Genomic DNA, 17,496 nt, shown 5'->3' with positions numbered 1-17,496 from the left:
GTGGACTGAAAGAAGAAAGAATTAAATGTGACAGGCTGAGGATAGCCATGATGCCCACCTGGCTGCAGTGCTGCTGCACTGTGAGAGACGTTGGCATCTTGGGGACACAAATCTGGTTGTGGGGACAGGTTTAATGTCAGTGGAAAGAGCTGAGGGCTGTTAAACCAGTTGCTTCCCTGCTTGACCTCTTCTGTGGTTCTGAGTGCTGAAAGCATGCAGGCTGCCCCATGGATGCTCCACAGCCTGGGTGCCTCCTGCATCTGTGACTCCATTTGGTATCTGCTCCAGTCACTCCCATTCTGCTCCAGTCACCTGACCTTTCTGTTGCTTAGGCCTTCCAAATGCTTGCTCTACTCAGGGCTGTTGTGATTCTGTTCCTGTATTTGGAAATATCTCCCTTCAGCCTCTCCCTTCGCCTGGCTCCTCCTTTCCCTTCAGGTCTCAGACCAAATGTCTCTACCAAAGAGAGGCCCCTCCCACCACCCTTGCTAGAGCCTCCACTTCCTCTCATGCTTACTTTCATTCTCTTAGCCTCACCCTGAAATGATTTTCGGATATTTATTTTTTTCTTTTTTTGTAATCTGTAGTTCTGTGGTTTATTCGTGGTTGCCTGTGGCCCCCTGTGTTAGTTTTCTGTTCCTGTGTAACAGTCTTACCACAAACTTGGTGGCTTGAAACAACTCCTGTTTATCACCTTACAGTTCACCAGAGGCTTCTGCTTCAAGATCTCACAAAGCTGTTAGTTAGGGAATGTGGTCTCATCTGAAGGCTGAACTGGGATGAAACCACTTCTAAGCTCTTTATGTTGTTAGCAGAATTGCAGTCTGTTAGATTGAGGACTTCAGACTCTTGGTGGTTGTCCTCAGTTCCTCCTTGGTTCTTTTGTGGGGGGCTTCCCTTAGTTCCTTGTCATATGCGCCTCCCTAATATGGCCACTTGCTGATCACAGGTAATAAGAGTAAAGGTCCCCTAGCAAGATGGGCATTATACTTGTATGTAATATAATCACAGAAGTGACATCCTGTCACTTTGCCATGCTATATTGGTGAGAATCAAATAAGTAGGTCCTGCTTTGCTCAAGGAGAAGGGATTACATAAGGGTGCTAGTACTAGGAGACAGGGATCATGTAACCCACCCTATAGTCTATCTGCCATGATTACTAAGAGAATAAAGTTCCCAGAAGGGAACTATTTTTGTTGTTGTTCAACACACTGTCCCTAGTCATAAGTACAGTACCAGGTCCAAAGTAGGTGTGTAATAAAGGCCTATTGTAGGAATAAAAGAAGGATAAAGGGAAGGACAGAAAGAGGGATCGAGGGAGGGAGGAAGGAAGGAAGGAACAAATGGAGGGAAGAAAGAAGGAAAGATGGAGAGAAGGAATGTCCTGCTTTCTCCTGTAACATGCTTTGACAGCCCAACAAATCTGCTTGCAATTATCCTCAGGTAATGCCTCTAGGCTTTTATACGTGCTCTTTCTTTTACCTAGAATCCTTTTCCTCCCTCTCACATAGTCCTATGCCAGCCAACCTGGCCACGGCCAACTCATCTTTGAAGTCTCGATTAAAACATTACCTTTTCCTGGAAGCTCTTCCTGACCCTTAAAACATGATTTTTCTATACTCTCCCATAAGCTTTTGTTTATACCTCTGGCACAGTATAGAACAGGAGTCGGTAAACTGTAGCTTCCAGACCAAACCTGGCCTTCAGCCTGTTTTGTAAATAAAGTTTTACTGGAGCACAGCCATACCCATTAGTTTGTGTATTGTCTATGGCTGCTTTCATGCTACACAACTGAGTTGAATAGTTGTGATAAAATAAATATGGCTGGAAAAACCTAAATTATTTACTATCTGGCCCTTTACAGACAGAGTTAATCAACACTTAGTGTAGACTATTTAGCACAGCCTGTGGTAATTGATCCTTTCTATTTTTCCTACTAAACTCTGAGTTGCTTAAGGTCAGAGACCATACCAGTCTTGTTTACACTTGCATCTCAACATTTAGTATAGTAGCTGAAACTTAAGGCTTAAGACAGTTTATTGAATGAATGAATGAATGAATGAATGATGTATCATATCAGTCAGAAAAAGAAAACCGGTAGAAAAACTCAAATTAGAATTATTCCAGAAAGGTTGATTTATAAAGGGACTATTTCAGAAACTGGGTGTGGCTCAGGGAACCAGGACTAGAAGCAGTAGAGCTGTTACCGCCCCTGAGCCAGAAGAGATGAGAGGAGGCAAAATGTTCTGGAACCAGGAAGAGGTCAGTCATGAAGAGGAACCGTGACCTTTGGTGGAGACAGTAGCTAACCTGGATGACCTCTCAGGGAGGGAAGCAGGAGAATAAATACACTGTCCTCACTCTGTTCCCTTCCTCTATCTGCTGCTCAACTCAAAGCGAAATAAGACACAAGAGCCAGCCCTGTAATGTGGTCCAATCAGGTTAGTTTCCCAGGGTAGAGAGCGAATAATTGAAACTGAGGTCAGAGCCCCTCCACTAAGTTATTCTGGTTTGGTTGGAACCTGTTCTTTGCTAGTGGTAAACAAGGGGTCAGGCTGGACCACAAGACATCTTAATTCTGCCCCCTCTTACCACTTTCCTAATCCCCAGATTCGGCTTTGGGATCTGGAATGTGAATGCATCACACTGTCTGAAGGCTTGTTCAGAAGCTTGTTTTCCTTGTCCTCAGACCCTCCACTTCTCTGTGATTCCTATCATGGCCCTTGCTGTCACCACCCCATCACAATGCACTTGCTTCCCATCTGCTCCAGGTCTTCTGAGCTCCTGTTCTCACAGCAGTCTCAAATCTTTGATTGTTCACTCTCCATGGAATCTAAACCACATCTCTTAACATCTAAATTTTGCATACTCTTACATTGTTCTCTAAGTAGCTTGCAAGTCTCAGTTCATCTCCTCAACTAGACTCCAAGCTGAGGGCAAGGTCTAAGCCATATTTTTTAAGGCCACTTGGTTCTGGGCCCCCAAAACACAAGAGTTATAGATCTTAAAATTATTAAGACTTTATACGTTATGTTGTCCCGTTTCCTACCCATCACAAGTACATCATGTCTGGCATGAGTTAACTACTAATCTCTGCTTATATACTCCTCTAAGAGGGAATTAATTCATTGTGAGGTAACCCTTCCAAGTTCACCTTATACTGAGTCTTCTTTCCTGAAACCCAGAAAGCAGCACTCTGTAGATACTTGTTGTGCAGGGGCAGATGGTCTTATCTGAACTGATGGTATGTTCTCTAACTCTGTACATTGTACCATCACACAGAAACATCTTTTTATGACACCAGTCCTAACTTCTACCTCTGCATCCTCTTTCAACAAGTTGTTGGCTGTGAGTGAAAAATTAACCACCCCAAATGCTGTTTAGAAAGTGTTTCCTCACACAGTTTATCTCTTGAGCCTTCTGATAGTCCTATAGAGCTGGTGTTCTTGGTCATATTTTATAAAAGTCTCAACAACAATACCAACAACTGGGGTTCAACAGATTTAAGTGATGTTCCCAAAGTCACACAGCTGAGAAGGAAGAGGGGACTCAAATCTACATCTTCTGGGTTTGGTGTTGAAGCCCTTTTCTCCACACTATGCTATTTTACTGGAGGTTGTTTTTACTGCTTCCTCTTCCCAGATGTGCCATGGCAAAAAGAATGTTTTGCTGGAATGCCACAGAATGAATCAAAAGAAGGATGTGAATATACATATGCCAAGTTAGGGACAGTAGTCTGCCCTAGAACATTTTTGTTTCATTTTTTCCAGTGTTGTTCTGAATTCCTTGCCCTCCCTACCCCACCCAAGGTGTCAAGCAGATGTGAAAATACCACAAAGCTGCAACTCATAGCATTGGTTTATGATTCACTGATTGGGATGGGGGAAAATAATGCTGGAGATTACCATGGTGATGCCTGTTTATGGAGGCAATATGGTAGATGATGAGCATCATGGCAGAAACCAGACATGGGCAAAAACAGCAAGATAGCACTCCTCCCTGGAGTTTGCAGAGGGGCTCAGCACTCCCACTGGCCCAGACCTCACTGGAAGACAGAAGAGGAAATGGGCCCTGTTGGCTGGAGAGGGAAGCAGCCAAACCACCAGGAATGCCCTTTGCTTTCTTCAAGATGGGATGGGAAATTCTACTCTGTACTGCTCTGTTCTATTTATTTATTCATTTATTCATTCATTCATTTTTCTTCCTGCCAGAAGTTCACCTGATGCAGTAGAAAATGCTTAGACTCTAGATGTAGATGGACAGCATGATGTGATTTAAAAACAAAACAAAACAAAACAAAACAAAAACACAAAAAACACTTGTCTTCTGCATTCAGAGAGCCCAAATTCACATCCTAGCCTTTGCCCCTTACTGGTTGTGTGACCTCATGGCAAGTTGCTTTGTTGGTAAAATCTAAGCTAGACTGGTGATGGAAGAGAGGATGCTTCAGCTTCCTCATGTGAAAAATGGGGTAATAATAGTATCTACCACATATGATTGCTGTCTGGGATAAGAGAGAATGAACATACAGTTTTTAGCACAGTGTCTGGTGCAGAGTTTGGGCCCCAAAACATCAGCTTTTGTTAATTCCTATCTTCAGTATTTTTATCTTCAAGGAAGATCATAACACTTATGTTTCAGAAACTGTTGCAAAGAGAAAGGAAAAAAAAAAGATGGAAAGTTCCTGACTCAAAGATACTGCATTTGTCCATGTAGACTGCTATAACAAATAGGCCACAAATTTCAGAGGCTTAAGAATTATTTATTGAATGTGTATTATGAACGTGAATTATTATTTATTGAATGAGTTTTATGTGGGTAAATGGAGAGACAGGGGAGGGAGGGTCTCTATTCTGTGAAGTCATTCAGGGACTCAGGTTCTTTCTGTCTGACAGTCTTGGAGTCCTCCACTGGATTTACTGAATTCAGCCCAAGATGAAGGAAGAGAAAGAGCATGGAGGACTGAGCAAGAAGTGTTATGGGTCAGGCCTGAAGGCAGCCCACGTAATAGTGAGAACTCAGTCACATGGTTGCACCTACCTGCCAGAGAAGCTGACAAATGTACACTATCTGTGTGTACCAGACAGGGAAAATGGTTCGGTGGACAGCTTGCCAGGCTCTGTTCAATGAATGGTACCCACTATTGTGATTACTAATAATATACCAGGGTGATTCTCATGGTGTCCTAAGGCCCACTTGGTGGGATGGACAACCTTAATTACACAGTCTTTACTCCTGAGAACCAGAGAGGAGGGCCAATTCTCACTTCATTCCTAGGATGACAGGGTATCTTTGGTCCCTTGTGATCCATCCTTGACCATATGACAGGACTGAGGATCTCAAGAGTGGCAGTCGGGGCAGAAAGGACATGCCTTTGAGAGTTATCTGAAGGGCATTCCATTGTTAATGGTAAATTAAATATTCAGAAAATGTCTTTCTCTTCCTTTCTCTTCCATATCTGTATTGTGCCAAATGACTCATTTCAGAACTTAATGGCTTAAGACACAGGACTCACTTTAGTATTCTTCCTCATAGTGTCTGTGGGCAGGAATTCAAGAGTACTTCAGCTAGGTGATCTGGCTCAGGATTTCTCATAAGTCCTACCCAGATGGTGGCTGGAGCTAAAATCTCAAAGGTGTTTGCACTTACGTGCCTGACCTCCAGGCTGGAAAGAATCAAACAGCCAGGGTGGAACCACCAGGGCTCCTTCAGCACCTCTCTGTCTCTCTCTGTATTCTCTTTCTGGTCTTCTTATGTGGCCTTAACCAGTGGCGACTCTAGGTCTCCTGGTCTTCCAACGTGACAGCTGAGGACTCTCATGTAAGTGCTCTGAAAGAGAGCCAGGCAGTCACTTCTTACCTCTTTTAAGCCAGCCTCAGAAATTCCACATCATTCCTACCCCAGGCTTGTCTAAGCAGTCATGAGGCCCGCTCAGGTTCAAGGGAGAGGGACACAGACTGTACATGTCCATGGCAGGTTTGTCAAAGAAACAACTTGCAGACATGTTTTCCTGCCACCCCACGTCCCTACCCCTCATCTAGAACCATAGTGGCTTCCCATCTCATGAGCAGGCTTGCAGCTGGTTTGGAACTCGTGCTAGGTAGGCTAAGATATACTAATTCCCTCAAAGGCCAAAGCTGAAGGCTAAGAAATCTGGCTAAAGTTCCAGAGCAGCCTGGACTGGGACGGAGGTGCTGGGGGAGCGATGGGCGCATGAGGTACTGCAGCCTCTTCTCAGTGTCCATTTAATGAATTCTTATGTTCAGCCAAGCATGCTGGCAGTCTAGTTTGTGTTTCTTGCCATTCGAAGGTTGCAAGTAGGAGGGGCTGACATAGAGCATGGAGGCTCAGCGAAGTTAAGTAAAATACTGAAACTCACCCAGCTGGGAGTGGGGGGATGGGGAAGAGATTTGAACCCTGACCTGTGCCACCTCAAAGCCCATGAACGTGTTCCCTGACCTCCTCCCTGGCAGTCAGGCAGTGCATCAGTTGGTGGGGCTGGGAAAGATATGGAAATAGGTGTCATAGAAATGTGAGAGAGAGGCAGCGTGAGGGGCCTGCTGGTAGTGCCATCGTACCACTTATTGGTCACAAAATGCACCCCTCTTTCATCTGTAGGAAGATAGTCTCTTGGGGATCCCAGGATTCATCTGTAGGCACAGAATTTGAGGTGCTGCAGGCAGCAGCTCTTGGTGCACTGAAATTTCAGAGTGGAAGTGGGGGGGTGCAGGTAAGAGGGATGCAGTTCAACTAATTACAGTAGCAGTAGCTGCCACGACTGAGTCTTTAACAAGTGCCAGATAAGGACTGGGATAAGCAGTGCGTACGTGTCATCTCATTTGACCTTCCTAAAATCTCTGGAGGTTGAGGTGATTACCCTCATTCTGTGGATGGAATAGCTGAGCCTCAGAGATGAAGTGAACTACCGGTAGGTCACTCACTAGGTGGCAGGGCAGGGAGTCAAACTCAGGGCTGCTTGCTTCTGAAGCTCCGCCTCCCAAACATGGACTATGTGCCTGGGGCAACCCTATGACCCGTCCCCCCTGAAATCCTCAATGTTTCAGCAGAGCACACTATGTGCCCCTTCACATAATAAATATTAATTGAAAATATTGGTGCGATGGCCACCAGCACAAGCTGCTAAGATATCATGCTGTGTCCTGGTAATTAAACCCTGAGATGCATTGTCATATCTGCAATTTTCAGTGTCCCCAAACATCAGTCCCAACTGAGACCGGAGGTGAGAAGAATACTCAGAGTGAGGATAAGCATGAGATTCCTGTCTATGTGCTTGTTTCTAACTCTCACACGAGCAACTTTCTTCATTTTCCTGTGTAATTCTTGCTCTTCCTTTTACCAGCACTCCACTACATCTGAAAAGACTATATACTGCCTCACTCCATCACAGGCTGGCTAAGAAACAACTTGGTTGCTATTTTTGTTAGTGGAAAACTGGATGAGGAAGGGAGGTGGTTCCCAGGTGAGGTTACCCAAGGACTCACTTGATTTCTATTTTTGATATTATTTTCAATACCAGGAGAATAATCCCTCCTCATACCAAGTATGAGAATCTGAAGATTGTGTCTCCATTCCCTTTATGCAGCTGTAGAGCTCCCAAGTCCCTCTGAGGCATGACTGATGGATGGCAACTTTAGGACCTGGATAGGTAAACCAAAGAAATAGTGAGCGTGTGGGTGGGGATCTGTCATGGGGAAAATGGCCTCTTAGTTCCTGAATGTTCAGGAAGGAGCAAAGTCATTTTACAAATACCTTGTTGAGGGGTGCCTGGGTGGTTCCGTCAGTCAGGTGTCTGACTTTGGCTCAGTTCATGATCTCACGGTCATGAGTTTGAGCCCCACATTGGGTTCTGTGCTTACAGCTCAGAGCCTGGAGCCTGCTTTGGATTCTATGTCTCCCTCAGTCTCTGCCCCTCCCCCACTCACGCTCTGTCTCCATCTCTTTCTCTTTCAAAAGTAAATAAAATATTTTTTTAAAAATCTTAAAAACAAAACAAAACAAATACCTTGTTGAAACTACAGTGTGGCCAAAACCTGAAAAGTTTCTCAAAAAGGCATAGTAGATAGGAATTAATCACTCAGTATCTATTATTAAGAATTGTAGGGGCGCCTGGGTGGCGCAGTCGGTTAAGCGTCCGACTTCAGCCAGGTCACGATCTCGCGGTCCGTGAGTTCGAGCCCCGCGTCAGGCTCTGGGCCGATGGCTCAGAGCCTGGAGCCTGTTTCCGATTCTGTGTCTCCCTCTCTCTCTGCCCCTCCCCCGTTCATGCTCTGTCTCTCTCTGTCCTAAAAATAAATAAACGTAGAAAAAAAAAAAAAAAGAATTGTAACATATTATTCCTGGTCTCATTTATTTATTTTTGCATCTAGTCTTCTTAGATAATTTTAGTAAACATAAAAAAAATAAATATATATATATATATATTTATATATATATATATATATAACTTGTTCATAGGTTCATTTTTGACTTTGGTTTTCTCTAACCCTGGTGTCCTAATACCCATGGTACCCTTTTTCACCAACAGAAATATCACCATGATGCTTTCAGTTCTTCCATGGCAAATTCTTCTCTTTGGGACCATTTTTGCAGGAGCAATCCATGTAGCTGTCTTTACCTAATGTATGAGATTAGTAAAATTACCTCCACTCTCTGCCAGGCACATACTTTCTATATTGGGGTATGGAGTTAAATGAGATATTATCTTTGTCCTCAGGGACTTTACAAACTAGCTGGAAAATAAATAAATACCTAGGTAGGTACCAGAGTCAGTCGAGATTCTTTTGTTTTCAAGTCGTAGAAAATTCAACTCAAACTGTTTAAAGATAATAGGGATGTGGGATAGACGGGCTCGTGTGATTTTGAAATACAGAAGTATTTGGCTTCAGCATGGGTAGGTCCAGATACTTATAAGATAGCACCAGGAATCAGTCTCTCTTTATCTTTTGACTCTGGAAAACTCTCTCTTCATAGTGGCAAGTTGGCTTTTGGCAGTGCTGAACAGCTTGGAAACCTAATGGGGAGAGAGCTGTTAGAAATTTGAGTCATGTACGCATTCCTGAAACAATTCCTGTGGTCAGAGGGAGTGAAGATGCTTATAAGCCTAGCCTGGAGCTGGGAAGAGGGGCAAGCCTCACTTATGTGACATGATCTGAGAGTTGGGGGAGGGGACTTCCAAAGAAAAGTTCTTACCCAAAGAAGGGGCAACAGAAGCCAGGAAGCTAAATATAACAGGGCTCTACTACATATATAATGGATGGCTTATTCCATACAGTATCCTTAAGTTGGTTGGGCATGCTCAGGGGATGACATTAATCATTGGAATTACCTTTTCCTTGACAAGCAGCATTCCTTCAAGACTGTCTGGGTTGAATAGACCATAAACGTAACCTGCAAAAATCTGACCTAGATCTGCTCTCCATTGCAGTGACCTGGACAGAAATAATATTACCAGGATTACCAAAATGGACTTCGCTGGACTCAAGAACCTCCGGGTCTTGTAAGTAACACATGGCTCTCCAGTGCATTTCATTTTCAACTCTTAGGCCTGGTGAAAATGTTCTGCTGCCCTGACATCACACCCGTATGCACTAGGTGACAAGACTTACATTCTGTAGCAGAAAGCACTTCATTAGTGTACCCAGGTTTTCACAGGTATCTCATTCTGTGTCTCCATGCTGCTGGCTGGGCTAGACCAATGGAAGAAGTCAATTCCAGTGACAGGGAAAACAGAGGGCTATTCACAAATAAATCAAAAGGCCCAGCTTCTAGGATGACAGCAATGTCAGGTTGACTGACCATGCTACTCTTCCATAGAGATTATAATTTCTTCTCCAGCCTGTGCATTAAAAGAGCAATCAGAACAAAAGTTATTTATGTTGTTGCCTAATGGAGAAGAGGAGAGGAGGGAGGGAGAGAGTCAGACAGGGTCAGAGCCCTTGTTATACACCCACAGCTGTATAGACAGGTAGCAAAATTTGGGATGGGTATTGGTGCAAAAGGGGGGCAAGGAATATCAGGTTTCCTTGCTAAATATTGAACACTTTAACCTGTCCCTAAATCTGTCAGTGGTAAGAATGTGCCTAAAGGCTTGTCTATTGGCAAGTCTCAGACATTTAGAGGTATAGGAGAGGAGCAATTGGAGCCTCTTTCCTACTTTATTCAGAGGTTGATTTTGACCCATAAGTGTGGCTCCAGACCTGGAGCACCGTTTGGGCCATCTGGCCACTGCCTTGGTGTTTGTTGTGTTATGGAATTGTGGATGGCAAATGTCTACTAGAAGCAGCAACTAAAGTCTTGGTATCTGAAGCCACCTCCTTTTTACCAATAACCCTTTGTAATACAATGAATTTTGTGGTAGGGACAGGAAGCACCAGGTTCTGGTCCTGCATCAGAATTAACTGCCCATGGGATCTTAGGTGAATTACTGTACCTCTGTGGGCTTCAGTTTTCTTGTGTGTAAGATGAGGAATGGGTAGTATACTAGTTTCCTAAGGCTGCTGTAACAAAGTACCACACACTGGGTGGCTTAAACAACAAAACTTATCATCTCACAGTTTCTGAGGCCTGAAATCCAAAACCAAGGTGTCAGCGGGTTTGGTTTCCTTTTGAGGGCTGAGAGAGGGTGGGGATCTGATCTAGCCCCCCCTTCTAGCTTCTGGTGGCCTTGGGAACTCCTGGTTTCTAGATAATTGTCTTCTTGATGAGTCTCTCACATTTTCTTCCTTCTATGCAGGTCTCTGGTTTACATTTTCTGTTTTTATAAGGACACCAGTCAGATTAGAGCCCACTCTAATAACCACATTTCAACTGAATTACCTCAGTGAGGACCTTATCTCCAAATAAGGTCACATTATGATAGCCTGGAGGTTAGGACATCAACATATGAGTTTGGGGGGCATAAGTTCTTCTAACTCTTATAATTGTGCATTTAATGCTTTATGGTTTTAACATTTTCATGTAGTCTATTCATTCTCACTGCAACCTGTGGAATATTACTTGTGCTACGTTGTTTTCCTGATTGAGAAGTAGATAGTACTGGGGTGCCTGGGTGGCTCAGTCGGTTGAGCGTCCAGCTTCCACTCAGGTCATGATCTCACAGTCGTTGAGTTTGAGCCCCATGTTGTGCTCTGAGCTGACAGCCCAGAGCCTGGAGCCTGTTTTGGATTCTGTCTCCCTCCCTCTGTGTCCCTGCCCCCATTCATGCTCTGTCTCTCTCTCTGTCTCAAAAATAAACATTAAAACAATTTTTTTTTAATTAAAAAAAAATTTTAGAAAAGAGAAGTAGATAGTAGTAATGATGGTGATGACAACCAATGTATATATGGTACCTTTCACAGACCAAGCTCTGTGTTATGTGGTTATTAACTCCTCTCTGCCCAGGAGAAATAAGGGGCATAGTTGGTTTAGTTGTCCCAGCTTCACATGGCAGGTAACCATGTGGAAGAGAAATCAGAAACCTGAACATGTTCTTACTGACCTCTGTGCAGAGCTGCTGTCCATTTACATTATAGAAATTTTAGAAAACCAAGAAGAAACAGCCTACCCATTTTGTAAATGCAGCCCTGATGTGCGAGTAAGTTGCTTATGTGAGTTTCCCTGAACACCAGTGTGGGGGGGCACTAGGATCTGAATGTCAGGCCTCCAGATAACAGATGTTTTCCCCTTCATGTGTTCTCCAGTCTGTGACATGTTCACGCTTCTCTCACCATCCTCTGGGTGGGAGTGGTGGGGGATGGGGAGAGAAGGTGGAGGGCAGAAGGGGAAGACTCCACCCTCTGCCCAGTCTTTCTTTTGTCCTGAGGAGTCACGTGTCTGTGAAATGACCAGCAGCTCTCACAAGATGTATGTGGGTCAGAACTGAGACTGGGACAGGTTGAGGGAATTCTATGGCTCAGTTTCAGGGTAATTTTGTTGAAGAAATAGAGGCAGTAAACTCCTGATTCCAGGTCATTTGACAGCTTAAAGAACAAACATGTAACTTCTCTGTTTCCATTTCCACCCCCTGTATCTGTAAGAGATTTCCTTTTACATAAGTCAGAAATTTTGCCTAATGTTTCATTTTCTAACCAAGTTAGCAAAGAAAACCCTTTGATTTTGTTACACCAGAAGACTAATAAAAATTCCGATTTCCATATCTGCTCTCTACAAATAAGAAAGTTTAAAATAATCACAAAAGATCGTATTAATATCCTCTGGATGATCTACAGCATTTCTTGGACTCCAGTTTATCTTTTGTTTAATTGGCACATTCTTCTTATTTTGATAACCAATGCCAAAACACTGCCCCTCCCCTGCTTTATAGACACTGTTAATATACTGTGTTTCATTACCTTCCTTATCAACTCAAAGACAATTCCATTCAAGTGGCCCTTTATTACTGTGAAAGAATCTGCTAGGTGGGATAGCTGAAATGCTTTCTAACACCAGTAAAATACCCAGACATTTAAACCATATTTTCCCTCATTCTATTCTTTTCAGCTGAGTAACCTAGACAACTATCTTTTTTGAAAAGCTTTCATCACACCTTAGCATATTCCCTATATCTGTTTCTTATTTACAATTTATAGTGAAGCCAGAAAGGACTCAATAGTCCTTAATAATTTGAGTTTGCCACCTATTTCCATGCAGAACTGTTAATACAGTGCAGGTGAATGGGCAAAAGCAGATAAAATGGAGATTAGGGAACTTTGGTCTCATCGAAAGGCAATTTTCCCCAAATAAAGTACATTCAAGAAGATATAAGAATTGCCCATAACAATCCTTTGTCCCACAGAGTGGGAGTGAGGAAGGATCTCTTCTGGTGGTATCAATTATATTCCCTTTCTTAGTAGTCTGTTGCAAGAACTCTGCTATGCCCACAATGTGGGAACCAGCTTTATCCCAAATGGGGTTAATAAAAGAGTTAAAATCCACCCAGCCATCATCACAAGGGGCGATTTCCGATTCTGATCCAGTGTTAAAACTAAAAAAATAACAGTGCCAAAAGAGCTGAAAATGAACACAGTCTGTTGTCTTTAACTCAGAACAGACTCAAACCATGGACAGCCTTCTGGTCTTCCAGCCTTTCCTGGATCCCTGACCTCCTGCATCTGGTCAGTAAAATGAGAGTGATATCAGTGGCGTTAGCACATTCTCCTGAACTGCATCCCAGCCTAGAATTCTGGATGGAAGGTTCACAACGTCTGCATTCACTGATTCATTGATTCATCAAATGTTGATTATTCATTGAGCCTCTAAAAGTCAGGTACTAGGCTGGACTCTGATAGATCTAGGAATTAGATCTAGAAAGGAACCCTAGCTACCTTACCAGTCAGGATGCCAGCAGGAAAAAGATGGCACTCAGAGCTAAATAAAGAATTATTTACCAAAGTGTGGGCAAAGTTAAGAGAAACCAAGGAGACATGGTGCAGTTTCCTGGGTATAGTGACAACAAAGAGCCCCAGCAGCCCTCTGGGCCTCAAGGAGCAGTGGGAGGAAGTAGTTATCTAAGCCTACAAAGGTAGGAGCTACCTGATTATTGGACCTATGGTCTTAGGTAGAGGGACACAATCAACCTGAAATGACTTGGCAGGGAAGGAGGTGGCAATAAATCCCTCAGTCTCACTTTTGTCCTGCCCTCTCATCTCTTGCTGGTGACTTCCATTGGCTAAACCCAGCTGGAAGCCAAAGTCAGAGAAGCTTCTTGAAGTGATAAAAGTTAGCTTCCCAGAGCCTGAGCAAAGTGGAGAAGGGGAAGATATCTAACAAAGATATATTTGCATTTTTTTTACCCCCCTTTCTGAAAGAAGCAGAACTAAAAGATTCATCGTAGGAAGTTGGAGTTAAACTCCTTCAGAAACCCAGTGAGAATATGACACTCAGTCCCCATCGTGTTGCTCCTTGTTATTATTGGGAAGTAATCACAACAAGCTCTGTGATGGATTGATTGATAGTAAAAACCCAGCTAAACAAACCCCCAGCCACTAATATGGAACTAGCTCCCTGGTTAGCAAGATGTGCTAGTGTGAGTCTGTTAGCATTCCAAGGCACTCCTTGCCATATGGCAAAATGGAGAGGGAGAGAAGGGAAGAAAAAGAACATTTATTAAGCCTCTAATTGTACTCCACATCCTGGGCTAGATAATTTATACACTCGGTTCCATTTTTATTCAGACAAGGACTTATGTGATGTATTTATTTATTTATTTATTTATTTATTTATTTATTTATTTATTTATTTTAATTTTACAAATGAAACAGAGTCCCTGAGAGGTTGACTAGATAGCCCAATGTCACACCATCAGCCGGTAAGAAAGCAGGAAAGGGATTTTATGCCAGATTTGGCAAGCACACCAGACTGGGAGTTAGGGAGTCTACCCAATATACAAATAATTTTTCTTTGGGTGAGTCTCTTCGCCTCCCTGCTACATGGTGTCCATATCTGTTAAGTAAGGAGGGTTAGCCTCCAGAGGCAGAGTAACATGAATGTACAGACTGGAGTAGGTGAGGACGGTGGAAGACTGAGGAGCCTGTGTGCCTTGCCTGACCCCATACTCAGTTCCTGCCAATTGTTGGTATTTGGAAATGCAGGAGCTGATTTTTCAAAAGGAGTTTCTTTTGTGATGTGATGTGATGTGATGTGATGTGATGTGATGTGATGTGATGTGATGTGATAGAGATTTTTAATTATTTGTAAAAAAAAAAAAAAAAAAAAAACTCACAAAAATGTAGAATGTCATTGAACCCAAACAAAATACCCTTATCATTCTGATAGTCTCAGTCAGACACCTCATACATCCTAGACTAGACTTTTCCTTGATATAAAATCAATATGTTATGCAGCCCAAAGTCCTCTTTAGCTTTTCATTTGTCAAAAGCCTTTATTAGGTGGCTGCTGTGCTAGGCAACTGTGTTAGGGCTAGGAATATGATGACGAGCAGAAGTTCTCACCTTCTTGGGCCGCCTGGGTGGCTCAGTTGGTTAAGCATGTGACTTCGGCTCAGGTCATGATCTCACAGTCTGTGGGTTCAAGCCCTGTGTTGGGCTCTGTGCTTACAGCCCAGAGCCTGGAGCCTGCTTCGGATTCTGTGTCTCCCTTTCTCTCTGCCCCTCCCCTGCTCATGCTCTGTCTCTCTCTCAAAAATATATATATATAAAAAAAAGTTCTCACGTTCTTAGTCCTTACGCATAGTGGGAAAGATGGACTTGAAAATAAATGCAAAGACCCAAGTGTTAAGCCCAAGAAGTATAGGGGTTATAAAATGCCTTGGAGGTAGTGGGCTAGCATAGATGCAGTTGTTTTGAAATGAAGGCCAAACCTTCCCTAAAGTTTCCTTCTGTCCTTCTGATTTTCCTTCAGGTGCTTCAGGGCACCCCTCCTCCTGCCTAATCCAGAGGAACCCTAGACTCTACCTTCCAAACAAACATCCTCCAATCACAGATGCATCCTCCTAAGTCTCATTCAGTGACCAGGGTTAGTCCTAGATGGAAACTGTGCAGCCTCCATATTTCCCTTCCCTACTGTTCAGCTAATCCATTTTAGGCTGCCATTTTTTTTTAATTAGGAAAACAAATGTTTCATTGTATACTCAATTCTTAGGATATGGCATATGCAGGAATCAACCTCGCTTAATTCGTGGAGGACTTTGGAGGTCAGCAGAGTTTGTGGCTGGACTAGCTTTTATGACCATCACCCAGATGTTGGGAACAGCCAGGCCCTGAGCAAGCAGAGTTCCTGGCATGGGCAGTTGTCCAACAATAGGGTCACCCTTCCTGCTAGGTGACCCAGAGACAGTGCACAGAGAAGGCCCTTTTTAATGAAGTATTTTTGAATCCTTAGAGGAGGGAGCTCCAAGGGAAGAGATGCTGAATAGATGTGTGGTTTTCATAAGAAGCTGCTTTTACCTCTTCCTTTTCTGTGCAACATCCTGCAGTGCTTGGGGGGACATTTGCTGAGAACATTCTTAAAATAGAGGCATGGAAACCAATCTGTCAGGTAGAAGTGTGCAGGCGGCGAAACCCTGGTTACCGTGACACCAAGCTGGCATGTGAATTATCTTGTCCCACCAGACTGATCCCAGTTGAGGGTCGGGGGGCAGGGCAGAGTGTTGTGGGAGGGGCTGAGTGACCATGCCCGCTGGGCCTGATGCCTAGCATGGAGACCCCTTAGACCGCTTGTCCTTGACCGCTGCTGTCTCTGTGGTTCTAGGCATCTGGAAGACAACCAGGTCAGCGTCATCGAGAGAGGCGCCTTCCAGGATCTGAAGCAGCTGGAGCGATTGTAAGTATAATACAACCTCCTTTCTTGAAAAGTCTTTTTTTTTTTTTTTTTGTAAATTGACTTCATTGCGACCTTGCCAAAAAAAAGTCTCCAATGTTTAATAAAATGTTTGCTGTTTTATTTAAAGCACATCAGATGCATGTTAAAGAGACATGGAGATCCTTTTAAACTCTTTTGCTTTATTTTATTTTTTTAAAGTCTTTCTCTTCAAAAGATGCTAGATTTGGCATCTGGGCTTTGTTTTCCTTCTTCCCAGGCTTGAGCTGTTGCTATTGGTATCTGTACATGGGGGTCCTTCTGGCCCAAGCCTCAGCCTTCCCTTTTGCAGAGGAAGGAAGCCAGAAGCCGGTTATCCCTGCCATGGAGGCCAGTGTCAGATACGCTCTGTTCCCCTGCACCGTAGCAGGCTCCCTGGTCAGGCCCTCTCCTCCCTGAACCCCCTCTGCCCCTCACGGGAGAAGGATGAGAGAGTGGGCAGTCCCGCTGGTGTGCCTGTATCTCCTCTGAGCATCAGCCTGTGTCAGGGAGCCCACATGTTTCCAGGAGAGAATGTGGTGCCAGGGTTTAAAAATAAGCTGCTGTTCTGACTATCAGAGGGAGAGATGAAGAGGGGTGGGGATGGAGATGGATGGAGCCTCCATTTGTTTTGGTGATTAATGCCTTTGCAGAAAACTCTTGGGTCACTTTGATGGGGTGCTGCTCAGATGGTTAAGTGGGCAGCTTCACCTTTCCTCAGTTAATCACATCTAGCAGCTCATAACATCTGGAGATTTGCTTCCTGCGCTCTAAGTGGGGATTGTCCCCAGGAGCACTTAGTCATGCTGGTGGGCGGCTCTCTTCCCCGTTTCCCTCCACATCCTGGTTGGCCTGACATTTCAGCCTCTTTCTCCTGCAGTTGGGAATAGGGCTGCAACAGCTCCCTGCTCCATCATCCTCCCTAGAAGGATCCTGTTCGATTTACCTGTTGCCAAATCTCATCTACAGAGATGGGGTTGGGTGAGGTGGAGGGCCTGCCACCACCATGTTAGCTTTGTGATCCGCCATCTTTTCCCTTGGAGTCATTGCATCTGGGGCAACACAGGTATTATCCAGCAAAACCCTTTACTGCTCCTCTTTTGTGTGAACCGTCCCATTTATTGCTCTCCTTGTAGGTCATAGGTCAGCATATGTTCTGTTGTTGGTTTAAAAATGTGAGGCACCTGGGTGGCTCAGTCGGT

At 43.9% G+C, this 17,496-nt stretch overlaps 1 protein-coding gene across 1 annotated transcript in view; it reads left to right on the top strand.

Moving 5' to 3' along the window:
• The window catches only part of SLIT3 (slit guidance ligand 3), a 595,338-nt gene that overhangs the window by 36,506 nt on the left and 541,336 nt on the right, over positions 1-17,496 (top strand). Inside the window, exons 2-3 of the mRNA XM_040444444.1 lie at positions 9,447-9,518; positions 16,208-16,279. Of these exons, the coding sequence (XP_040300378.1) occupies positions 9,447-9,518; positions 16,208-16,279 (144 nt within the window). The remainder of the gene's footprint in view (positions 1-9,446; positions 9,519-16,207; positions 16,280-17,496) is intronic.

This window comes from Herpailurus yagouaroundi, unplaced genomic scaffold (genome assembly GCF_014898765.1).
Source record: "Herpailurus yagouaroundi ecotype Mexico unplaced genomic scaffold, PumYag 29, whole genome shotgun sequence".
In the NCBI taxonomy this organism is placed as follows: Eukaryota; Metazoa; Chordata; class Mammalia; order Carnivora; family Felidae; genus Herpailurus; species Herpailurus yagouaroundi.
Note: the sequence above shows the minus strand (reverse complement) of the source record. Positions and strands in the feature narration are given on the sequence as shown.